Source organism: Siniperca chuatsi, linkage group LG15 (assembly GCF_020085105.1).
Source record: "Siniperca chuatsi isolate FFG_IHB_CAS linkage group LG15, ASM2008510v1, whole genome shotgun sequence".
In the NCBI taxonomy this organism is placed as follows: domain Eukaryota; kingdom Metazoa; phylum Chordata; class Actinopteri; order Centrarchiformes; family Sinipercidae; genus Siniperca; species Siniperca chuatsi.
The window spans coordinates 10,794,876-10,821,147 of NC_058056.1; the positions used below are offsets into that span (position 1 = coordinate 10,794,876).

A 26,272-nucleotide genomic window follows, 5' to 3' on the forward strand; every position below is an offset into this window, starting at 1 on the left:
GAGGTTTAAAGGGCAAATAGGGGTATGTGGGCCATTGTGTCTGATTAAGGACCCTGACATGGGAAGTGTAGGTTGATTTATTAGATATGGGGAAGCTATTAACTGAACTTCTAAGGATTGACAGAAACAACAGGAAGAGGGACTTGATTTTGCAAGGATGCTTACCATAGACTGTATAAAACATGCTTACTGTTATCTAACTGCCAGCTCATGTTTTTGATGAACTGATACACAGTAGATTACACAACACATTTTAGCAACCTTTCTGTTGTTACACTTGGTATGTGAGATTTTGCAATTCAGTAATGACATTTTACCTCAAAGCCCGATGTTCAGCACACATACAAATAAGAACAAAATCAAGCAGAATGCAGAGTAAGAATGCAGATTAATAGAAAAGCATTTAAAATGCATTAATATTGTGGAAATGTGGGGTCTATTCTCTTTGCCCAGGCCATGAGACCTCCACTGATGTCTTTCACTGTGATGCTGTCCACTTCTGATCCACTCATCTTCTCCACAGCCTGCACCGCCTTCTGAGAGTCGTTACCCAGCTTACAGATCACATACACTGGAGGCAGCAGCAGAGAGAAAACACAGAGATAAGTTTGGTGACACCAGTGAATCTTAAAGACTTAATATGCTTCAGATTCAAATGACTAATTAACTTCAATACACTCACCGGTGACTACTTTGTATTATAAAAGAACAAAGAGAAACAAAATAAGGGACAAAAAGCTGCACACAGTGAGAGTTTGAATGGTATAAATATTACATTAAGTGAAAAAGGTAACTGTTTAAGATCACACTGAGTTGATCATGCAAAAACCGACCATAAAATAAACAACCAAGGCTGTATTAAATGGTAAAGCTAAAACTTTACAAGGCTAAATTTAGCTCATTGATAAAGAAAGCTCAACAGAGTGAATATCACCAAAAATAACGTTTTGAATATTAATTTCTCTAAAGCAGACCAGCTGCTCAGGTTGACCGTACTTGTTTTGGAAAAGGGGTCACCTAGCAACCCCATTACAACCTGTTACTAGCTGTCAATAAGCCTCAGGCCCGGCAGTATGAGACTACACAGTGGACTGTGAATATGCACAAGTGGCTCTATGTGCCTGTTCATTTCAAACAACATGTACAGACCCTAAATGGTGTTTTGACATGTTACCTGGAGGCCGGCAGTCACCAGCCATCTGCTGTTTCAACTGGCTGATTCTCTCCTGAAGTAATCGGATATGCTCATTCTTCCTCTCCTCTAAACTTGAGAGGGGAATGTCTGGCGATAATATAAGGACAATAATCACACAGAAATGGGAAACAGATTGAACATGAACAGACAATACAGACTTATGAGTACTTAACAATACTGATTTTATGCCTCCATCACAAAAAGGATACGGAGAGAGAAAGGTAAGTGGCAGATATCCACCTCCACAAGAGGGCGCACATCCAACAAGAGATGGGGCTCTGCATTCTCCATTATTGATTTATAATCCTGGAATTACATTAAAAACACTCATTAATGCACAAATACTTGTAATTTTATAATCAGAGAAAAGAGTGGTTTGGATCTGTTGGAAAAAGACATTGATTTATATCTCTAGTTAAACAGGGAAACCAAAATGACTCAGCAAATGTTAAAATGTTGCTTGGATTTGTATTTGTGGAGTAGTATGAACATTTTAACTGCTTTTCCTTAAATCACAGGAAACAAAACTGTTTCTAACTGGAGCCCCTTGCACAATCTCGATTACAGCCCAATCAATCATGATCCCCATCTCTGCGCTTAATGACTCAGCGGGTTTGAAAGCGCCAATTCTGCAGAAACATAAACAGATCCAATCCACTACCAGTGCTCTCAGTGCCAAATAGAACATATTATTCTTTCCCATAGAAAATCTACAGGCACATTTTAAGTCATTTCCCATTTGGGGCTGGGTCAGCGCTGAGATGTAATCAGTTTATGAATGCACATGAAAACTGAGAAAATTGTAAGTAATCATACAATAAACAGCACTAAATACAGGGAGGCACGCAATGGCTAACTGTTCTGGAGTATATATTCCCTACCTGCACTGTGATCCTCTGATCTCTGGAAAGGAGGTTGAGTTTGCGGCACTGAAACACATGGGAAATCAGGCAATGAGAGATTTTTCCTATGATTAGAGTAATTACGCGTACTGTGTCATATTAAATGGCAAAATCCAGTTGATGTAAGAAACACTTATCACTTCAAAAAGCAACATTCCTGTAACAATGTGCATGACCCAATAATATGAGGTAGCTTTGTCTCTTATGACCAACCTTATCTGTGGCAGCGGACCCACAGAACACCTCATAGTCCACCAACTGGGTTACACTGGGGTTCTCTCCACACACTGCACAGCCGGCCTGTTTGGGCCGTAGCTTGATGGACCTGAATCTGGCATCTTGAGCGTCAAACATCAACAGCTGCTGGCCGTAGGAAGCTTGCACACCTGGTCAAGGAAAAGGCTACTGTGTGAAAAGTATCACTGCGTCGCTTGATACAGAGAATCGGCTGGCATGCCTCCCATTTGCGTATAAACACCATAGCGACATTCAGGCGTTTTGGTAAGAAAACACAGTACAACACTTCCTTGGCTGACGCATAAGGACCAGGTGTTAGCATGGGTATCACAATGCAAGACAGAAGGCAGGCTAGAGCAAGTCTATTCTCTGATGGGAGTCTCAATATTAGGATGAGAACACTGTAACCACAACAGCTTCATAAGAGTTCTAACAGAGTTCATAGGAATGGCAAATGAAGAGTCAGCAGCGGTCTATTTTTGCTTTATTTTATCAGAGAGCACAACACACCCTTCCCATCCCTAACTTTGCTACAATGAAAACCCTTTCAGCAGTTCTTTGTTGATTCATCTAGATGACTAGGCAGAAAATCCTGATGTAAAGCAACAAAATGCCCCAGGAAGGTACTGTATGTAATGAGGGAGTTAAGAATGGAAATACCAAAAGGATACAGCCTTGTCCAGAGGCAATCTTGAGGACTTCCAAAGCTTGGAAGCAGCCCATTATCCCTGGAACTTAAAGAAAAGTGGAACATTTTACTAACCACCATAATTTACACAGCCTGTACAAAGTCAGTGGTTTCTGGGCAAGTAAGGGGACAAGACTCACCCACTCCTAACACCCCTCCGTCAGAACAGTTGGTCACTGTCTCTGGGGGTGGGGGTACTGGGTACAGACATCTGTAGCAGGGGCCTCCACAGTAGTTATATACTGTCAGCTACACACACACAGAGCAAGAGGGATTTTAAGCTGGTAAAGTAACATTACAAATCTGGAGGAGCTGATGGACTCTTGCCACATTGATGCACTTTCTACCTTACCTGCCCCTCCATTCTCAGGGCACTTGCTGACACCAGAGGCTTGCCACTGAGCACACAAGCGTCATTAACCAGATAACGAGTGGGGACATTGTCTGAACAATCAGCCACAATGTCATATATGAGGTCAGCGAAGTCAAGGTGTCAGCACAAACAGAGTTCATATTATTGGTTAGTCACATGCACACACTTCCCAACTGAATATCTAAAATTCTCTTCATGCAATATAAGCAATCATAGGCCTGAATACAACTTAGTGGATGGCAGCTGTAAGATAGAAGTCATGACAAAGAAATAGCCAGTGGCAGGTCTGTGTAACAGATGTAGATTGAGGATACTGTTGAATGAGTTGCAAGGCGTTTTCCGGCGAGAGCTGCAGGTGGTAGGGAATGCACTCTACTGTTGAGTTTAATCTGCAGAAATAAAGCAACATTCAATAAAAAGTATCAAAATATCAATTCCTTTCTGAAGAAGTCTGCTTTGTTCCTCCGTAATTAGCAGTTTTAATACAAAGAGATTAGTATTTCTATCAAAATATCAGGGCCATATTGGCGGTTCAGTTAAACCAAGAACAAAACACAAAACGGCAACATTGAGTTTTGAATCTGACATGGGACCTTAGTCACGAGCCCCGACTGTATTCTCTCCCTCCTAATCTTTACTGCCTGTCTTAACTATCAAAAAAGCTGCAAAAAAAATAAAAGATTATCTTAAAAATATACATTATCACTCAAGGCCTTTGTATTGTAAGTTGTATTATGCGTGTAGCGAATGGTCATTAATGAACAATTAACAATAAACATAAGAGGGTGGTAGTGTATGTGTGACACAGCAACTAAACACTGTACAAGTTATTTGCTAGTCAGAGAAATGGCGCCCTCATGTGGTCATGGCTATACAATGTGTACGCTAACCACAGTAGGCCCACTGTGAGGGAGAAAGGCACCAAAAACAGCTGTCTCTAAATAACATGTTTACACAATATTTGCAGACTGGGGTGAAATGTACAACCAAATATAACCTGTGGTGAGACTGGAAAGCACCAACATGCATTATACAGCAACCAAAGGGTCACAAAAAACATAGAAATACACCAATTATCATAGTTAGGGTTACAGAACATTTACTAATGATATCAAAATACTTACTTCTCTTTTTGTGCAGGAATACATTTCTCAAATGCTCTCAAACACCGTTGTTATACTAAATGATACTGGTATAACATGGCCTCTATATACTGTACTGTACTCCAGTGTGTGCAGGCGCCAATCAGTACCTTTTGACTGCACTGGCAGCAGACAGAGCCTTGGCCTGGCCCCGGTTCTCCTCCCCATGAAGCACCTGTCTGTGCAGGTTACTGAGCTCCACCTCGTCATAGTCCAGCAGGCCCAGGCGCCCTGCAGAGACATAAAGACAAACAAGTCAGTCAGAAAGGCTTTAGAATAAATGTCAGTCCCTGATAACGGTGGCAAACCATGAAGATTAAACTTTTCAACCAGGGTACAAATTTACTAGCATGTGCCTTTGACTGGCACTTTTTATCTATTGTTCTTGTTCGTTGCCTTTTCTCAAATTTTGTATCTGCTAACTAGTGAACACATTCAGTGACTCTGCCCTTAAACAGTATGCTAATGTTACACTGACTCTACAAATTTCTAAGCCCCTTTGCTTCAGTTTTTTCCAGTTTTCCCCATTTAGTTATACAGCCAAAGTGCAGTTGAAACTTCACCTGAGGCAACAGGTAGTATAATTCTGACCGCAAAAGAAAAACAGATTCACAAACTAAGTAAGTCTTAAATTAAAAGCTGTAAATATACTCTTGTCTCTTTACCAAGGTTTCCCTGTGTGCTTGATTTTATTCATTAAACAGCACTAAAAATGGGTAGTGTGATATATTTCTTTTGGAAATGGAAATGAATAATTATGGTTGCAAACCTCTCCTCCACAGGTACATTTATTTAGTTTACCAGCCACTGGGAGGTGAGCCAGATCGCTAATTTTAGAGCCTGCCTAAAGGAAAAGCCAAACCGTTGACAGCTCAACAATTACTCACACCTATACAGCATATCTATTTCAAGGACAATGATAGAAAGGTTAATGATTTGATTTGTTTGGCACAAGGTCACTGAGCATTTATCAACTAGATTAACCTACCGATGCCTGCTGCTGCAAGGTACTGTGCCAGGGGGCAGCCAAGGCCTCCACAGCCCACAATCAGCACTGAGGTCTTGGATAAGTTTAGCTGACCTGTGGACAATCAAGATTCACTGTGTTGTGTTCAGTCATGCCATAAATCTCACTTGACAGAATGCTTACTGTACTGTATATCAGAATAACACTGCCTGTAGCCATCCGTACCTTGTACACCCAGCTCAGGCAGAAGGAGCTGTCTGCTGTACCGCATGATGTCCTCATTGCTGAGGGCTGATTTGGCTTTCAGGGGGATTAGGGGTGTCACTTTGTCATACAGCTCCAGGACTGAGGTATGGCTCTGATATCACACCAGGGAGGACTTATTATACAAGATATAAGAAACTTTAAAGTGTAAACAGGAGCTTTAAGCCGTGTGGCATCACAGCCCTCAACAATCTGCCTCTATAATATAATGAGCTACATTTATATCTCTTCTTTACATACGTCTACAGCCCATACGGCTGACATAAGGAGCTATTTGGGAAGAGCTCATCGGAGAGAGGGATTTAAGTGGCTTGTAGTGTGCTTATTTAGCATTTAAGACTGAATTAGTGTGCTCTATTTCTTTTGAAATATGCAGATTTATTTTGGACCTTACAAAATGCCCTTTTTTCTATTACTTTTGTGATATAAGAATGCATTTATGCGTTTTTGCATGTTTGCCATTGATTTATTTGTGAGCTCAAAAGCATCTGAATCCATTAATATAGCACTGCATTCTAAGAGCAAATTTGCACGTTTCTTGTATAAGCTTGTATGCATTTTATCGTAGAAAAGGTTTCAGTCGTAGTCATCTGGACACTGTGTCACAGTGGACACAGTGTCCAGATGACTACGACTGAAACCTTTTCTACGATAGAACACTCCTGGACGAATGAGGGACTACACCGCCTTGTATGCATTTAATGCTGTCCTTTTCATGCAATGTTGACGTGATATTGTGTGATCACCCCAGTAATTGAATAATTTGTTCATATTATCCTCAGATTTATATGATCAATTGCCCAATTCTCTTTTTGTGCTGATTATTTACCCAACACCTGTAAATATGGATGTGTGGGTGCCTCTTGATGACTGACATAAGGAGCTACAATGTCTCTGTGTGTACATTTTTTTCATGTGTGTATGTCTCTGCTCTATTTCATATTACAGGGAGAATTTCTTACTGTGCTTTAATGTTTAATCTTTCCTCAACTACACATCATCTCCAGGACAATTAGGTAGTTCACTTGCTAACGTTAGCTAACAAGCTAGTTAACTGTCTATCAAGTGTCCAGGTTCATTTTAAGATAGGAGTACGTTAGTGGCGCCAAACGTGCTGTTATGTTCCATGACTATAAGCAATGTTTGCTAACGTTGTGTAGTCTATACTACGGCACAAAAATGCTATAAATGCTAAACTGCTAGATAAAAAAGGAGGCAAAGGCATTATAAAAACACATTTCTATAGCCATAGCCTGCAAATTTGGACAACTAATAGAATGTACCTCTTGATAAACTTAAGCTTAGCATTCAGCAAGAATTTCGTACCTTTTCCAATTGTGCCAGTTTATTCTTCAGAGCAGCAATCTCGTTCTCTTTCTCCTTGAGCTCTGCTTTCAAGCAGCACACCTCTTGAGCCATGGCTGCTGGCACAAAGAAAACACGTGCAGTTATATATATATATATATATATTTAAAAAGATGCTACAATTCTGATTTCGCTATAATGTTTAGTAACTATGTGACAGGAGCATGTTGACGTATGAAGCACACGGCACAAACTTCCGGGTTGACCACGTGACAATGAGGCCACGTGGTAGGTGACGTACGAAGCGGTGGTCTTTTTGTCCAAAAACATTATTAAACAGTAAGTAAATCAACTAATATTGAACGCTATGATTTACTCTGATAAAAATAAAAAGTTATTTGTAGCCAATACAAGCTTTGGTGTACTAAACAAAGAGCAAAGCATGGGTTTCTATAAAAGTACCTGCAAGAATATCTTAAAAGATATTACTTATAGTTGTTATTTGTCTGTGTTAAATAGCTTCCGTTTAAATGTTGAGCAGTAATTGGAAGACACAATGGATCCTGTTAGATCATGTCATGTGAGGCTATAGGTATGCTGTAAATCTGTTAGCCTACTGCTGAAAATGGGCAATTATCAAAGGAATATATAGGATCACTATGTCATTATTGTTCACACAAACATCCATGTGGTTCCCGGGAGTGAAAGAAGCACGCACGCACACACACACACACACACACACACACACACAAACAGCAGTATAGTGACGCGCTGTCGTTTAAAGAGCCTCGGGTCCTCCCTCCTGCTTTTCACATGATCTGTAAGCTTTCACAGAGGAGAGGCTGGAATGTGGAGAGGAACGTCAACAACGATGGCTGAGCGAAGCCACAGTATCTCCATAACGCGTTTATTTTACACTGTGGCCATCTGGGTGACATTCATCCACTGCACCAATGGAATTCCATGGACACAAGAGAAGGTAAATAAATTAAGAGGATCTCTTCACATTTTGTTGTCTTAACATATTGCCAGGCAGTCATAATTAGATACTGAGATACTCTCTAAAAGTGTAACCATTTTAAAACCTTGCCACATGCAGCGTTTTTACGATGTTATCGTCATGTAGTTACTTTTGACAAGGCTCAAATCAGTGCTTGCAATTATTGATTAACTCCAAATATCCTTTTTACTTTTTAAAAATGTAAAGTATCTGAACCCAACGTCTTGGAGTGTTTTGTTAAACAATTATTTGAATTGTATGAAAAATAATTCAGTTTATATTGTGTCTCTGTGTGGTCATGTGTTTCCTTTTAAGATGAACCAGTACTTAGACTATTCATTATAAGAAAAAGAAAACTATAAGTTCCCAAAGTCAATTTTGATATATATATATATATATATATATATATATATATATATATATATATATATATATATATATATATATATATATATTTATTCATGATATTCCAACAACCCTCTGCACTGCTGTGTAATTCTCCTGAGATGCACCTGGGTATGCCTGGCCATTCATGTTCCTCTCTATGTTCTTCTTCTCCTTTCCTCTTGGCCTAGTTGCTATGGCAGCACAGTCATCATCATTGATCCTCCAATTGCAGGTCTTGGTATTTATAGACTTTAAGTGGACCCCCTTTTAACCCTCTCTGAGCCCAGTGCGCCCCAGCTCTTTGGATAACTATATTCAGTCTGTATGGCCACATAATTATACCTTTTGCACAGTACGCCACTCTGTAATTACAGGACTGATGTATGACTCAGTCAGTATGGGCCCAACTCATATCGCAAACAGGTTTTGTTAGTGAAGGTTTATGGGTTAAGGAATGTGCCCTATTGTCTGAGACAGTAAAGAGAAACCCAATTAGGAGGATGAACAAATGTCCACTGTGATTTCCCAAATTTCACAATAAGTCTGAAGACTTACACTAGTTCCAGCTTCTCAAATGCGATGATTTGCTGTTTTAGGTGGTTGTAAATTGAATATCTTTAGGCTTTGGATTGTTGATCGGACAAAACAAGCAATTTGAAGACGTCACCTTGGGCTTTGGTATATGTGATGGGCATTTTTCACAATTTTCTGACATTTTAAAGACCTAACGATAAATTGATTGATCAAAAAAGAATCAACAAAATCATTTATAATTGAAATATAGATTTGAAAACCCCAATATGCTTCTAATTTCCATCACATTGCCAATTAACCCAGAGGGTCTATTTGTGGAGAGGCTGGAGCAGTGTAAAACATACAAACAGGCTTTGACTATGCTCTGATATTTACCGTCAGCTCTTTCTCTCTTGCTCTCTGTCCTTCTTCTCGGTTCAGTTTGTTACCAGGACAACCATGGTTCTCAGCAGGTGAACTTTGAGTCCAAATGAAACAAGAGCCATGGGATTGGAGGATCAATATGTTTTTTTAACCTGTGGCTGTAATTTAGCACGCATTGAACCGACCCTTCCAGCTTGAAACCTGAATCCAAATCCACATTGTCGTTCCTTAAATTTTTCATCCCTTAGACTTTTTTACGATGGTGTCTATTTCCCAGAGCAAGAGAGAGTAATAGCATGTTAACAAGCACCCTTCAGTTTTCTGCTTTTTCATTCAATAGATCCCTACTTTTCTAAAGTAGCCCTTGTGTGTATTTGAAGCCATTCAATCAATGTCTATTCACACTAGTCTGTCTGGCTCTTGTGTCTCTCTCTGAGGAGGTGTTAGAGTGAACTTCACAGCTCATCTAAAACACATTGTTTGATGCAACCTTACCAAAAGATCAAATTGTATCTTTTTTATGCTAACATACTGTATGGCTTTTTTAGACATTGTTATGTAGATGATATTACTGTAGCAGATTGTGCAAAATCCCTCTTAAGATGAGGTTTTTTTTTAACCTTTGTAATACAAAAATGCACTGCTGGCACACCTAGTGAGTGGTTTCCAGTAAAATGAAACAGTGTTGTGTCTAGAATCAGTGGTTCTGTATGCTATGTCATCCACATTGTTGCTCAATTTAAATGCATCATAGTAAAACTTCCCCTGTTCTGATACTAAGAAGTTGTTGATCTGAAACTGTGGTCATGGCAAACGCTGACTGAAAATAGGAGTAGACATTGCTTAATAATATTCTATGTTCCATACTATGTTTGCAACACTGCAGTGATTAACGGTAGATCACAGTGATATCTGATCACAGTACTGATCTTTGCTTGCCATATGATTAAATTGCAATAGTCTTTCTGAACACACTTAATTCCTTCCTGAATATTAATTGAACCCAATGCTATTATTTCTCATCTGTTTTGTATTATCTTGTTTGTTTCCTCTGGTTCTGTTAAGCTCCATCACCAAGCTCTAACTCTAACACAAGATGAGGTCCGTACCGCCCTGTCTCACACTGACCTGGAGCAGATGTGGCAAAGGGACCTGAGGCCGCTGCTGGTTACCAGGTACCCAGGCTCTGCAGGCAGCCAGGCCGTGCAGGAGGTTAGTTTATTTGCAGGTTAACATATCATTGCCAGGCCACTTTCAAAAGAGGAACACTTGTTGAAAACATGTAACTTCCCCACTAGTGCTCATTAAACATGCACAGTGTCATGATTCACACCTATTTGCCAATAAATTCCAAGAAACATGTCCAAATCCTGTTACTCTTACCTAATAGAAAACACAATTTTAAGAGCAACATCATGGCAACTAAAGGCATAGTGATATCACACTGGTTTACACTTGTGAGTGAGTCCTCCACATTTTTTGCCCTAATATATTGTTTCAGTAGGAAACAATTCAGGAAGTCATCAAAAAATGCTGTTTCATTCATAACAAAAATGGTAAGCAACAGGTCTAACTCAGAAATGTTTCCTTTTCACAAGTTTAATTGCCACAGACTTAGGTCAGCTAATTAGTGAGGTGGTGATAAGGTGAGGCACAGACTGAATGCTGATTACAAAGTAATCTTTGTGTGTGTTCACAGCATATCAAAACAACCCTTGGTTCCCTCGGAGCACGTTGGGAAGTGACGGAGGATAAGTTTGTGTCACAAACACCCTATGGCCTCCTGCCCTTCACTAACCTAATTGCCACCCTCAACCCATCAGCCAAGCGCCGCCTGGTCCTGGCCTGTCACTACGACTCCAAGTATTACCCACCACAATGGCACGGGAGGGAGTTCCAAGGTGCCACTGATTCTGCTGCTCCCTGCGCCATGATGTTGGAGCTGGCACGAGCCCTGGACGAAGAACTGAAGGCTCAGAAGGTGGTGACCTAGCATGTGACTTAACGCTATAACATACTATAAGTTAAAAAGGGTATATTATACATTACTGGTCTATCTGTCTGTGTGCATTAAATAGGGATGATAGTCATGCCATTTGGGGGTGTGTATTAGTTTTTGTGGTTGTGGCCAGCACTAACTTGAGTCGTGGCCATGAATCACAGGCAAGTCATACACCAAAAGCACCAATGACAGTAAGCTCTAGGAACAACAAGACTAAACATGTGGCAGATAAGACCGTTCCTGGAGCTGGGTAAACATCACTGTAGATTTTCTTGATGTCACTCAATATCACTCCAAATTGAATTAGAAGTCTTGGAGTGGGTAAGAGTAAAGAAGGTGGTAGTAACAACACATTTCCAAGGCTGCAAGGCAAAATAGTCTAATTTAAAGGATAGACTGGTGTTATCTGTATTTCATATTTTATATCATGCATCAGTCCGTCTCTCAGTACTTTCCAACTTTCTTACTTGTCTGTGGGACTCAAAGGTATAAATCTTTAAAAACTGGTCACAAATATACAGTTTCATTTTTTAAAGTAACGCAAACGTTACTCACACCCGAGTCTGCAGTGCATTTGTTAGCGACTATTTTCAGCTCTGGATTAATACACATCTCTGTGGGATTGATCTTAAAATAAGCCACAGTGCACATGTCAATGGTAATGAAAGAACATGTCTCCCATTGCAACGGTGTGGCTCACTGACATGTTTTTAACAGTCTTGGAAAACAGCTGAGCTCTCTGGCACAGATGAATATTCTAATCAGACTTCAGCTACTCAGAAAACACTTGTTATAGGATCAATTTATTATTGGTTTTAGGTCTTTTTTGACAATAAGAAAAATGTAGAATTTCATCAGCCTTATCCTTTAACTATAGAAAAATGTGCATATCACTTTATAGGTGAAGGCCTAAGGAAATTCTCTAACTCTAACTCTAACTATTTTGTCATATTGGGTCTAATTTATAGACACCCAAGAACCTTTATATATAAACGCTCAAACAAAACATCATTGTCAACAACAACATTTTACAAAAGCTATAATTATTGGTTCTGTTTTATAGGACACACATTTGCTACAATGTCTAATTGCTCCACAAACAAGTGATTCGTAAGGAAAACACTTAGTATTCATGTAGCTTGCTCCTCTGCCCTTTTCCTGTTCCACAGTTGAGCTCAAACCCCTGTCTACTGGGCGGACAGTGACAGGGCCTGTGACAAGGAGAGATCAGCCAAGGGACACGTTTATCAGACTAAAGCTGTCCGTCACTAAGGTCACTGTGGGAATAGGAATCACATTGAATACAAATACATTAGCTGCCATGAAGGTGGACACATAATCAATATCATTGATGATAAATGACCATTACAGAAGCACTTTTTGGGGGAAAATGTTACAAAACTAAAGAATCAAATGAATATTTCACAAAAAAACTACCAAAGAAAACCTCATACAGTTTTTGTGTCACTGTAATCTCAAAACCACTAGGGGGCAGCAAAACTCTGGGAATGCAAACTGGTGTGGCACATGACCGTCCTCTTTTTGCCTCCCATGTAGAGCGCCAGTCCCGACCTGACCCTGCAGTTGCTCTTCTTTGATGGAGAGGAGGCTCTTTTCCAGTGGACCTCCACAGACTCCCTGTATGGCTCTCGCCACCTGGCCCAGAAGATGGAGACCACCCCACACCCCGCCGGCGCCACAGACACCAACCAACTGCACGGCATAGTACGCCACAGTCCTACTCACTTTTCTCTGCCCAAACCACCTGACATCAACATAATCACTTAATCACAGTCAAGATCATCCCTCTGTGAGCCCACATCAATTTCAGTACAATCTGCTTAGCCCTGGTCTCCTCTTACACACACAGCCCACACAGACACCTTAGTCAGGGAGGTGCTTGTCTTATATAGTTTTGTATAGAAATCTCAAATCACAGAGCCACCCATTTTATCATCTGGGAGGCTTGGGTGTCTTGATATCAAACATCATTTACTATACAGGCTATGATAACAAGATGTCACGTTAATTGGTATATGTTTCTGTATCCTAGCTGTGGAGAGCAGCTGTTTAACAACAAATGTAGACATTCCTTTGTGGACAGACAGAGATAAAGCAGACGGTATCTTAAAGAACCTAGTATGTGCATGTGTGTGTGCATGTATGTAGACAGACAGACGGGTGTGTTTTATGTGTCTTGCAGAGATAGCGTGCACATGGAGCGCTGATGTCAGTGTGTTGCGCCACCACACCTCAAAGCAGGGGCTCTGAGGTGTGATTATTATGGGAACAGGCTTCTTGTCAGGGACTTATCTTCAGGATGTGTAGAGAGTTTCTCATGGGATCTCACCAGCATCATCCCCCACTTCTGTTTCTTCTCCTCCAGGATCTGTTTATGTTGTTGGACCTGATCGGAGCGCCTAGTCCACACTTCGGCAACCAGTTCCCCAGCACAATGCACTGGCTCTCCAGACTGCAGAGCATTGGTGAATAAACACATATATTATTGGAAACATTATGTAGGTCTGTTTACTTTAATAGAGTCACTAGTCATAAATACATTAGTCATATTCCTGGCAACTATGCTGACAATCAAATGATTGCACATTTGTCACTTTTACTTCTTTGTAACTCTTGTGCTGTTATGACTGCACTGTGGAGATTATATTGTTTAGCTTAAATTGCTGATAGGGCCCCTGAAAACCTGTTTTCTCAATCAGCTTCTTTCTACAGTATGTGCAATGGGGTGCTAGCTACATGAACATACTATTTTCTGCCAGTGTTAGAATACTTGTGGTTATTTAACATGACAGATTTCTGTGTTTCTTTTCTCACTTTTTTTGAAGTGGGTGGGGCTTTGTTTGAAAAAGGTGATGCCACGCTTAGGTTGGCAGCTCTGTCAATCAAAATTGATCAAACCACACCCACGCAGTCCTGATGAAGCAAATTAGCTAATTCTTGAATTTTTAAACTATTAATAAATAATACCAACGGATGTTTTTTTTATTTAACTAGATGCACTTTTTTACTCTTTGTCCTCCCTTGTGTATCCTCAGAAAAGCGTTTACACTCCATGAACCAGCTTGTGGATCATCCTAACAGCGTGCAATATTTCTGGCCCAATCATCCTGTTGGCCAGATACAAGATGATCATATACCATTCCTAAACAGAGGTATGCACACCAAGTAACACAACTACCGCAAATATGGTTACATACATTGCGTAGCTCTGTTGGGTGATCCTCATCCTGTGCCTCTCTGTCAGGTGTACGTATCCTCCACCTTATCCCCTCCCCCTTCCCGTCTGTGTGGCACACGTTTGATGACAACGAGCAGAACCTGGATCGCTCCACCATTCAGAACCTCAACAAGATCCTGCAGGTTTTTGTTCTGGAGTACCTCAACGCTAGACCCAGCATCCCTTCAAACCCACAGAATGCCCCGTAAAAACCCCAGCATCGACGACTTTCCTTTTTTTGACTTTTCACTGTAGTAAAGATCTTCAGCTGTTATTTTATAGACTTAAAGAATACACTGTCTTTAATGCTATTTTAATCGCCAACAATATGTATTCCATGACCTTAAAATTGAGATGTGAGGTTGAGACTCATCTCTGCACATCACATAGATGCCAACTGCAGAAAACATTTTACATAGAGAATATGTTTAGAGATGCTTCATTTCATCTACAGGGACAGGTACATTTTTTTATTTTGAAATCTTTGTCTAAACATATTTTGGCTCATGTAAGAGTATGTGAAATATATTTTCTTCTCAAAATGGGTTCACAAGAGACTTCAGGACTCTGAAGCTTCGTCTTCCCTTCAAGTCCTAAGTCCCCAGCAACAAGACCAGCACACAGGATCTTCTGTGTGTTTTTTTACTACACTGCTCTCTTTATATCAGCCTAAACCCCTTGTTTACGCTGTGAGGAGGCATCTTGGTGTCAGTGCTAATGTGTAGGATCTGGTGCCTCAAAGAGCAGTGCAGAGGTAAAAAATAACAACTGTGAGAAGTTACAAATGCAATGACACCCTTTATTTTACAAATTTCCCTGCCGACATTGAAACACATTCATGAAAATATCCCCAAAGTTGGTGATAATTTCATTATCGTTGCTTTGGGGACACCTGTAGCCTAAAAACACTTGCTTATAGTCATGTAATAACATCCAGAATCCCTGATCTGTTATGTTGTGTGATAAATATTTACAACATGATGCTACCAAAACATACGGGGCAGAATATAATGACAACACACATGAGACAGCGTCACACTGTGTGTCTTAGCTACTGAGTATGTGACATTTCCTCTCCTACAGTAATTCCGTTCAGTGTTTAAAGAGAAAACCTGTTAGGGGCAGGAAGTGGGTTTACAACAGCTTTGGCCCTTTATATCCTGTCATCTTAGATAGTGAAGTGGATAACTTCCTGTGCTGATGTTTCACGTGCCTGCCTTTGTTTATATGACATTATTAGCCAGATTTAAATGCAGATCCCAGAATAATATACAGTGCCAAAACTGGACTTCCTGTATTTTGAGAGTGAAATAAATGTTGATTAAGAATACAAGGGAGATCATGCAGAGTTTGTTTATCTTTACAAGTCTTTGTTTTACTGTGGATACAGAAGTTGGTCTTGCTCTGATGCTTGGTCATTGTGATTATCTAAGGTGACCTTTTATATTTTTCTGTAATTCTAACCTAAGACAACAAGAATAGCCTATACCGTTCTTCCAGTTTTGCATCTGGTGCTCAGGTCTTTCTCCCTCTCTCAGCCTTAAAGCTCGGGCTTCCATCCCTCCGCCTCACCTCGACAACAATCCCATGATTCACTTAATCCTATCAGAGAGGACCTCCCCTGAATTCCACACCACCCATATCCCCTTAAATCCAGCCACTCCCATGAGAACTGAACATGGCTCTGACTCGCCCGTTTGCTGCAGTAAGAAGTGTTTGTGATGCCTGGCAACAATGTACACCAACATACTGTATATCTCGCCTTGAAGGAGATTTAAAGTATAAGTGCTTCAAGGGCAATTAGTCACCTAAGACTGCAAAGTGTTTCCATCCAAACTCCAGAAAGTTGAGAAATCTGTGTTTTAATGATTTCTCTGATTTGTAAACGGTGGTAAAACTTTAGCGACCTGTAGTTCTTTATAAAGATACCTTTGCTTCTTTTTTGTGTTTTGTACTGGGCTAATAACACTTATCCTCACTTCTTTTGTAGGTATTTCTGTCAGCTTGGTGTTACGATTTCTATAAAAGCTTACCTCAGACATTTTACTTGTCAGTCATCGCCAGCAGTTAAGATATGGTGAAGAAAATATCTTTAATTAACTTTAGTCAAAGAAAGGCATCTTATTCAAAATATGTCTTGGTTCAGTCCAACCAGCAGGGAAACCAGCATGTTGGAACAAGGAAAAATAAGATAAGCAGAACAAACTGTTGTATAGCACTTTATAGGGGCTTCCAGTATTTTCTTTGCCTGACAGTAAATTGATGCTTGTCCAGGTTTAATAACAGCCACGCTTTAATCTGCAGCTGATTACAGTGCAGAGTATACAACAGCTTCCAGCTGTACAGTAATGGGGTGATGAGAAGGGCCGGGACTCTCCCATGCAAGGTGTGTTTCAGATTGTTAGAAAACAGTTAGCCAGGAAAGCTTACTTAATGTCAGAAGCCATAATAGTAAAACTACTTGAAAACTTTACAAAGCCTCTTGATGAAGACATATAGCTAATACATGCCGGAGTTGCAACATTTACAATGCGTGAAATAGCTATTCATTAAAAGCAACTAAGCAAACTGAGATGATTTTTGGTCAAATGTATGAATTATTTATGGTCATACATCACATATTGTCACTGTCAGGAGAAAATCACAATCCAAAAGGCTTTAAATGGCTCTCTTTGAAGTGAAAACACTCAAAGATCTGGGTTTTTTTACATTACAACAGTGTTATCTTATTGTTTATAAATTTCAATCATTAAAAAATTAAGTAAAAGTATCTTTATAACTGGGTCTCTGGAATTGGCTGTGAGTTGATTCTTCTCCTTAGCTGGGACAGCCATCTGACTTCTTTATAGCCTATAATCCAGTTTCATTATACTATATATATCAAATTAGCTAATGAGATTGTAGACAATGCGAAGCATTATTGTGAGCATGTGTGTAACAGTATGGGGGGATTGTGGGGAGCCTGCTAATACATGACTTGCAAAGAAGCAAGTTACCAACAGAGAGCAGCGGTGAGTCACATTCAGTTTAGTGGAAAGAAAAAGTCCCAGCTGCTTCTAATGTTTTTCTTACATGATATTATATCTTGGTGATTGCAAATTAGAACAGACGAATTCTATTCTATTAGAATAGAACAAATCCAGCTAATATCACACTAATGACTTACTGTCAGTAAGACATTATCAGTGTGCTATGACCCATGAATACAGACAAGTAAGATGTTTAATACTCACTGTACAAAAATATTCATAGCATGCAGCTGATATTTAACTGTGACCCGCCATTTAAATTATGTTGACAGATTTACATATAATCTGTGTTCTTGCATAGCTTTTTTTTTCAGGAGCAACAAAATACAAACTTTGAATGTGTAGGCCTCCAGTTTCAAACGAGTGTGGTGAACACACAGAAACTACCAACATCATGCGCTACATTCGGGTGCTCTCCGTAAACTCCTATTTACATGTCCTGAAGTGGTAAATACCATAGACTGTTAGGTGTTCAAGTAGTTTTGGTCATAAATAATTATAAAATTGGCTGTTACAAAAACAATCGAAAAAGACTTGCTTTGACAGAAAAGGGGGACATGCTGTGAGTTGATGGCATAAATTAGTTTCGATAAGCGTGCTCAATTGTAAAAATACCGATGCATAATCATTCAAATAAAATACGAATAAAATTAAAACAGCATGCATTGTGAAATTATTCCAGTTTATCGGTGTCTGAGAAAATCAAGTTATCAGGGCTTGCTGTGTGGTTATTTTGCGCCCAAAATGTAATTTCCCCCAGTATTCCCAGCAGCACTTGAATGCCGCATTGATCCCATTCCGGGCGGTGAGGCTCTGTGGAGGATTTCATCCAGCCCCCACTCGTGCATTGAGTCCACAGAGTTGTGTAGTGAGTGAACACAAACGGACGAGCAGCACCGACCTGTTGCGAAGAATGTGACGGCAATTTTTTTTAATTTAAATTGTAGAACCGTGTCGCCAAACTGTGGCACATTTTTGTCTCTGTAACTGTGTTAAAGAAGCCATGGAGCCGATAACGAAGTGGACGCCAAAGCAAGTAGTCGACTGGATGAAAGGTAAGTCTGGAGCACTTTATGTGTAACAGTTAACGTTAATTAATTTTTTTTTACAGAAACAATAGCTCATTAACTGCATTACTGCTCTTTAAAAGCCCCTGTGTCTCAACTCTGAGTCGCTCCTCAGTTATCTCGAGCTAGTTTCGTAGAAACTGCTCTTGTGTGTCAACATACCTCCAGCGAAGCGCTTAACAATGGGACTGCATTTTCTTTTACTCTCACTTACAGATGTTAGCAAGTTGTGCAATCTCACTTGACGTTATGCTAGTATTGTAACCCGTCCTTTGATACGTCTGCTAAATTGCTGCTCATGTCAACGTTTGAATCGTGTGGTGTGTTACCTTTTTGCTCTGAGTGACAAGCATTAACGTTTGCTGACTTTTAACACTAAAGCCTACTGTAGGTAAAGAAATGTTTCATTCAGTCCCAAATACACTGGTTTCCATTCGTTTCTATGTCAGAACACTGTAGACCATAGACCATATCTGGCAGAGGTTTTTCCCAGGGTCTCCAATCTAAAACCAGTGTTGTTGTCTAACTGTAGCTGTAATTCTGCTGTGTAACCAGTACTCAGTTTAACGTTGACCTCAGTTTTGAAATAACTGTCCTGTCGTCGCAAACCTGCTCCTTGTGAGGAAGACAAAATGATTGGAACTCCATCAATCATTATTATTACAGACCTCAGTTTTAGTGTTTTCTTAGGATCTGGCACTCTATAAAAACCATATCTGTTTCAGGCGCTGAGAGCAATGCTGGCTATGGTCATGACATCATTACAGTCACAGCATAAGTATGGTGTGGTATGTGAAGTATGGATGGAAATAGAGTGCTATGTTCCAAACACATAAAAAAGTACAACAAAGGGAGTAATGGGCTGTTTATATGGAGGGTGGTGGGACTAAGCTATTTGTCTTTACTGTCAAGGACATTTGGAAACTTCCCAAAACAAATCATAGGTGACTTCCTTTTTAATCTCATAATTTGTATCTCAGGGCAGGCTCTTTTGTCATTATAACTGCTGATTGGGGCATGCCTGCCAGTGCTAATCTATAGTTGGGAACTAAAGGGGATTGTGGAGGGGTTAGTTTCAGTGTGTCCAGTGAAAAGGCCAGGGCACGCATGGATGGAGGATTAGTTGTCTACACAGGCCTCATTGCTGACAGTCTCCTGTAAATCTGACTCAGCGGTTGTCTCTGTAGGTCTTAACCAGTGGATTTGCAGACCACTACAAACACGGCAGAAGTGAACTAACTGATATGACAGCAAACCATTCATGGGAATATTTCATATATCCCTTTGACATACAAACCCAGTGTATGAACATGGGATGTTGAACACAGGGTCAACTTACATTTGACCATTTATACCAAGTAATGGGTAAATAATATCAGGTCATTCTGTCATTGTTAAACAGCGCTGCTTGTTGTCATCATTTACATCCTGCTGCCGGGTCAGTCAAGTCAAATTGAACTTGTGCAATTTTTAACATAAAATTATCCTAATTTGTCTTTAACAGGGTATATTTTTTATTCTGTAAACTTTTAAAAAGTATCAGCTTGTGCTCCACAATGGCGTTCAACATTTGAGTGTCCAAGAACAGCAAAGTATGTGGCTAAGAGAGGGCCAGAAGTCACCAACAGTGTCCATGGAAAAGAAAAGACCATGTGTTGTGCTCAGTGACCGCTATACAGTACACAGCCACAACATAGTATGTAACCACTGATGTTGTTTGACCAAAGAACGACTTGTGTAATACTTTCATACTAAAGACAGGCAGCATCAAACCAAAGTGAAAACCCATGTCGAGAGCAGGGTCATGGCCTCATGTTGACCTGTTGACACCAAGGGCAAACACGGGTGTTTCCAGAGTCGTTGCGCCTGCGTCAAAGATGTAAAATTAAACTCCCAGAAAGCACTGTACGAAGACCTCTCTCATTTGCCTCAGGTTGTTTTTCAGTAGAACAGGGACTGTTTTTGTGTATTGAGGCAGTTGTTAATCACTTGCATTGTTCAAGGAGATCAAGCAGTGGTTGGTGGATGTTTATTGCCAGTGAAAGGGCGTTGGGTTCTTTCAATTCAAACACTGTTTTTTGGGGGGGGGGGCTGGAGATGCCCTGTAGCATGTTTCCTTCACCACAAGGTCTGATCTTCCAGCTGAAACTGTGGTGTCGTGTGATTGGTGTTCCATATGTCATGTGTGGGACTACTTACTCTGGGGGAATTATGCACTTTTCTAATGACAGTATAGATCTCACAGCACAATGGGTTTTTTTTTAATCAGTAAATTAATTAAATTTTGGGTTTGTTGTGGCCCTTTCAAAATTGAATTATGGTTAGATTTGAAGAACTACATCCAGTGACATTAAGACAGTGACCCACATACCCATGTTCACAAAGGTTTAAGTCATATGCTGCTAGTCATTTTCCAAATATAGTCCTGAATCCACATGGGGCAATGCTTCAGCTGAGAAGGGCTGGCACTGTTCAGGGAATGTTTAGCTCTAACTCATTTACCAAACTTTTTTTTTTCTTGTCCACCTTGTAGTTACTGGGAGTAAGACTGCCAAGTTTTAACAAGGCATCCCAAACATGCAAACCTGCATAACTACGGTCTGACTGAGTGGCTTTTATCCAGTTCTTTAACAAGTCCAGACTCTGCATTTCAGTACACACTGGATATCCTCCAGCATCTTCTAGACTTAAATACTGGCTAATCAAATTTCAAAGCCCTGTATCTGGACATGGATTAGTCGTGTGGATTTTAGTGATCGGTTTATTTTGAGCAAGAGGTCGTGATTAAAGTCCTGCTGATCTAGTGGCCTACATCTATCTCATACTCCTTTCAGACCAATCAACCCTGTTTGGCACACATCTATACAAGGCCTGGCTCTTTTAGCTTATCATAGATGTGTATGGGGCTACAGTTGCAGAGGTGTGTCTTGTGTGTGAACATTACCCATAACCAAAAGTCTTTTATATAAATGGTCAGATGTAGGTTGAACTTGTGTTCCTTCCCACATCATACAGCGGGTTTGTTTGATGCCATGTGGATGGAAACATAAGAGTAGTAGCAAGAGTGTGTGTGTGGCTGTATCCTGCCTCTCAAATAGCACCAAAGTGCCAAGAAGGTAATTAGCTTGACAGAGAGGTGGCAAACGTGCTGAATGCGCTTTTGTCTTTGACCAAGTGTGTGCTTGGAAAAATAACAGCATTGTGTCTGAGTCCGCACATGCAGAATCACTCCACTGATGGGTACCTTCAGCAGCCTTATCTTTCGAGATGATAGTGAGGTGTGGGCAATGATGGCCGATGATCCTTATCTGGCTAAAACAGAGACTTCCTAAACTGGAGTGTGAACAAACGTTGTGCAGACACCTCACCCTTATTAAGGCATCCACTGCCTCTGTTTTAGTGCCGACTCTATCGGACAAGTGGAGTTCTATGTTTGGATAGCCTTCACGGGCTTCATTAATCAATTTTAGCAACCCTTACACTGTAGGCTGTGTATATGCATCAGGGAGTACAGGTGTTAAATTAATCAAAAAACAGGCTTTAAGAACATCGGAAATCTGTATACCTCTTCTAGTGGCCTCACTTACACTAGGATGTAACAAAGTGAAATAATTTATTCAATTGAAAGTCATTGTCCCTTTGACATCCCCTAAAGTTAAAACTCCTGTCTTTGTCATTAACCAGTTTCAAGTCATCCAGCCATTCAGCTTTTAAAATTGACCTATTGTGTTCCATTGATGGGCAGATAAGCATGTTACCTTTAGAAAATGGCCTTTAGAGTTCAGGGGAAGTGCTGTAAGAGGATTCCCCCTGGGGAGAGGTGACTGAAAGGGACTGCTGTGGTTTCGTTCCTGTCTGCCCCTCCACGGCCTGCTTCTCACACGGCCCGGTGTCCCAGCCTCATGGCCTCAGGAACTCTAACATATGGGGACTTCTAGAGAAATCATCAATATTTAATATCCCTGTTCTAATCTAGTGATGAGGAGACAAAGACAAAACAAAAGTCTGTGTTTTAATCAATTTAAAGGTCCTCACACAGTGGTTGAAAGTTGCCATTGACTTGAGCTTCAAGACAGTGCATTCAGCTTTGATATTGTGTTTGGACAGTACACAGTAATGATCCTTCATGTGTACAACACTTTACAGGGGTGATGTTTTTTATCAGTAAACCGGAATCAGTTTGCATGTGAATGTATATCCAACGGTTCTTCTCTCAGTGCCAGGAGAAGAGACCAAATGTCACCTTGTATGCCTGCCAACCTGGGCTAGACCAGTTTGCTTTTCATTCAAATCTAAAATGTGCATTGCAAATCTCCCAGATGATCTCAGCTTAGCAGGACATCCAAGCTATTTGGCCCTGCTCTGCCCTAAGAGCATTGGCCTGTGAGGTGCTATGCTTAAGCCATGAGAATAAAAGCTCCAACCTGAGGTGACACAGTGGGTGCAAGTGCAAATACGGGTCACATGCTGACTGACCTCTGGTGCAGAGATGTCAAGTGCGTGCGTCTGCCCACACTCGCAGGTTTATTGCGTGTCATGATTGTGCCTGAAGGCTCTCTCACAGTCATGTGATTGAAGTTTTTTCTATATATTAAAAGTCTCAAATTGCTACCGCACAAGATCTGTGCTTGTATGGTGATTCAAACTTGTGCAGAGAAGGAAAAAGGAAGTGAATGGCTATCAAAACACTACTAATGCAGTTATGCTCAAATAACCACAGAACATGAGAGGAATGCAGTAAAAAAAAAAAATTCCTACCAAACCAGCAGCTCTGTGAATGAGCAGTCAAAACAGGTCACACATATCCTTTGTGCATTTGGGGCCACCAGTTGCTTTTAACGGATTTAAAATGCTGAACTTAGTCGAGTTGATGGTCCCCATCACTGACCAAATACACACAAAGCTCTTTCATCCATCCACCAGCTTACACTGTAATGGAGTGTAATGTCATTATGATTATGAAGTGATGTGTAGTTTTATGAACTGTTACCCACTTTTGGGTTTAGCCGGGCACTTGGGTGGATGCCAGATCAGAGCTTGTTCAGAACATGTTCAGACTAGTCCGTATTTTCCCAGTCCTCCACAGAGACTGACTGAATTCCAATCTTGCTATTCACACAGTTCAAAATTGCCGTCCATCATTTAACCATCTTATGGCTAAACTAAGAGAATCTACTGACTTTCATTTTGCAATCCATTCTGTTTATATTTGCACAAGAACATTGTGTTGGTATCTAATTAGCATAGTATGGAGGCTGTTGTTGTTTGTAGGTCTCCGTGCTTGTGTTCGTGTTGTGACACGTCTCTGAGTCTGTCAACTGTCTTGTTGACTTGTTACATTAGAGAGTGCTGATAAATAAGGCAGCTGTAATGGGTTAGTCTGTGTTTTCACAGCATTGATGGTGCATTGATGAGCCCACGATCAGCATGACTCCATGTACCCTTACTGGATGGATGTATGAAAGTGTTTGTTTTAACCAGGAAACAAAACAAAAAAACCCCCTGGATGATTCAAGGGAAGCCTTATTCTTTCTTTGTGGTTATTTTTATGTGTACTTTTCCATGCAGGTCTACAGCACACAAAGGCACATGTCACTCTATTATGGAAAGGTCATAAAGCTGATAAGGGGACACAACTGTGCCAAGCTTCTGTTTTCATTTGGTTATGGTTGAAAGTCACCTACGGAGTCCACAGAAAATTCCACGAGCGCAGAGCAATGAAGTCAATTATGCTGTTCGTTTCTGGAGGATCTCTTTCACTTGTTGTTCATCTTCCTCTGGAGTTCCCCATTACAGGTCCCTACCTTCAAGAAAAACACCCATTTGTTGCTTACTTCCTTATTCTCTCCCAACAGTCAAAGCATCTAACATGCAGGTAACTTACTCACTCGTACTAACTCAGAATACAGTTCAACCTTGACGTATCCACCCTGACATGCTTTGTCATTTTGGAATTTGTTAACTACCTACTGAACTAAAAATCATCTGTTTTTGCCTGAGGCTGGAACTTGACAAATCTCATGTCATATCTCAGCTAATCTTGATGTCAGAGAGTTTCCAACAAAACAATTGTGTTCCCATGATCTCAATTCAGTAAGATGGACAAAGGATATTGGAGCAAAATGTGGCTTTTAAATTTGCTTAAACAGGGAGTGGTAAAACAATCATGGGGGATTCTGTCGATCCTTCCTTTTGTTTCCATTGGTGCAGCCACTTGGGAAAAGCCTCTCACCTGCCCTTCATCTCTGTTTGTATGTGGCACCCTTTCCAGTCAACAGCACATTTATCATTTATAGGAACACGACTGTCCCTTTCTTAAACTGTCATGGCTGTGAGGGAGGCCCACAACAGGTGCCAGCAAGAGTACAAACAAACATCACGTGGAAATGGGCGGGGTGTGTTTTTGTGGTAAGAGATATTAGCATGAGTGTGTGTGATCATGAAGAATTCATCATTGCTTTAGAGCATTAAAACAAAATGTGGGGACACATCTTTAAAGTGTCAGTTGGCCTGCGGGTGACACACTGTCGCTCACCGCTACCTTTCATTGAAGATGACTCACCCTCCCCCACCCACACTCTGCGCAGCACGGAGAATGGCATAAGCTGCCTACGGCCTGTAGGCTGCCTAGTGATGTCTTACATTGCATAATTCATTCAAGTGTTCGTTATATTCACTCCTCTCTGTCCTATTAAGAGAAATTAGTCATTGAGAATTTTCAGGGAAAGCCAGTGACTTGTTGATTTGTGTTTTGAATGGAGTGTATGTGTGCTTTTGTTGTTTTTTTTTATTGGTCTTGTACAGAGAGGATAGATGGACTAATGATGCTCTCAGTCTTTTTGACCCCTGTCTCCTCCTCCCCTGACCAGGACACAAGCCAGCTGTAAATTGTTGGATTGTGGTCACACTCCCCTCTTCTCTTCCTCCTCTACCTCTCTTCTCTGCAGCCCCCCCCCAACCTCTTCCCACTTCCCTGTCACTATAGTAACCTTAATCTTATTTACAGCTCCAGCCAATGCTTCAGCTCTTTGTTGGCTGCCATTGTGACCGAGGGGGTGACCACCAGTAGCTTTGTGTAACTTTGCGCTGCCACGTCAAAGTGCTCCTGCTGGGTTTAGCCTGGGTAGAAAGCAGGCAGCGAGCTCAGATTTGCGTGTGGACAGGCGAGGCTGAGGAATGGACCTCCACTGTGCCAGGGTCAGAGATGGACCCACTGTCGGTTTTGATTGAGTAAATCCTCAGCTTGGCTTTACAGTGGAATCTTTCTTTCTATTTTTTCATCTAGGATTTTTAACAAGATTTGAGGAGGGGATTTACCCTCTGGGAGATTTATGACAATTAGCAGGTTCTTATCCAAAGATGCTTATGGGGATCCGCATTAGGAACGGAGCAAGTACTACACTCAACCATATGAGTCAATGGGGCAATATGGTGCTATCTTTAGTTTAATTAAAGGCTTGTTTCTGTCTGTCATATCTTTCTGTTTCATAAAATCCCCAAAATAAACATTATCATACAACATAATAGCACAATGGATGCAAAGTTAAGTTTGGCTCTGCAAGAAAATATGCCCACATGC

At 40.7% G+C, this 26,272-nt stretch overlaps 3 protein-coding genes across 3 annotated transcripts in view; 2 read left to right on the forward strand and 1 right to left on the reverse strand.

Annotated features, from left to right (window-relative positions):
• Positions 1–61: 61 nt before the first annotated feature.
• On the reverse strand, positions 62–7,338 carry mocs3 (molybdenum cofactor synthesis 3). The gene is made up of 13 exons (XM_044167998.1): positions 7,095–7,338; positions 5,730–5,862; positions 5,526–5,618; positions 4,648–4,768; positions 3,710–3,784; positions 3,375–3,492; positions 3,163–3,271; positions 3,006–3,068; positions 2,311–2,474; positions 2,077–2,124; positions 1,405–1,501; positions 1,175–1,282; positions 62–571 (listed from the first exon to the last, which is right to left on the reverse strand). The coding sequence occupies exons 1-13, from the start codon at positions 7,185–7,187 to the stop codon at positions 414–416; spliced, it is 1,380 nt and encodes a 459-aa protein (XP_044023933.1). The 5' UTR covers positions 7,188–7,338; the 3' UTR covers positions 62–413.
• A 538-nt stretch (positions 7,339–7,876) lies between these two features.
• Positions 7,877–15,927, forward strand: qpct (glutaminyl-peptide cyclotransferase). Its single transcript, XM_044167999.1, has 7 exons — positions 7,877–8,052; positions 10,423–10,569; positions 11,057–11,338; positions 12,917–13,084; positions 13,746–13,845; positions 14,416–14,532; positions 14,625–15,927. The coding sequence occupies exons 1-7, from the start codon at positions 7,921–7,923 to the stop codon at positions 14,804–14,806; spliced, it is 1,128 nt and encodes a 375-aa protein (XP_044023934.1). The 5' UTR covers positions 7,877–7,920; the 3' UTR covers positions 14,807–15,927.
• Positions 15,928–18,424: 2,497 nt separating this feature from the next.
• The window catches only part of LOC122862468 (connector enhancer of kinase suppressor of ras 3-like), a 36,096-nt gene continuing 28,248 nt past the window's right edge, over positions 18,425–26,272 (forward strand). Inside the window, exon 1 of the mRNA XM_044168011.1 lies at positions 18,425–18,681. Within this exon, the coding sequence (XP_044023946.1) occupies positions 18,630–18,681 (52 nt within the window). The 5' untranslated portion in view covers positions 18,425–18,629. The remainder of the gene's footprint in view (positions 18,682–26,272) is intronic.

Excerpts from the sequence above, each read along its gene's own strand:
- mocs3 (XM_044167998.1), bottom strand. The coding sequence starts at position 7,187 with ATGGCTCAAGAGGTGTGCTGCTTGAAAGCAGAGCTCAAGGAGAAAGAG. Across the intron at positions 3,785-4,647 it reads GCTGCCAGTGCAGTCAAAAG|ATTAAACTCAACAGTAGAGT; the intron begins GTACTGATTGGC and ends TTATTTCTGCAG. Across the intron at positions 3,493-3,709 it reads GCCTTGCAACTCATTCAACA|ATATGACATTGTGGCTGATT; the intron begins GTATCCTCAATC and ends CGCTGACCTCAT.
- qpct (XM_044167999.1), top strand. The coding sequence starts at position 7,921 with ATGTGGAGAGGAACGTCAACAACGATGGCTGAGCGAAGCCACAGTATC. Across the intron at positions 11,339-12,916 it reads AAGAACTGAAGGCTCAGAAG|AGCGCCAGTCCCGACCTGAC; the intron begins GTGGTGACCTAG and ends CCTCCCATGTAG. Across the intron at positions 13,085-13,745 it reads CCAACCAACTGCACGGCATA|GATCTGTTTATGTTGTTGGA; the intron begins GTACGCCACAGT and ends CTTCTCCTCCAG.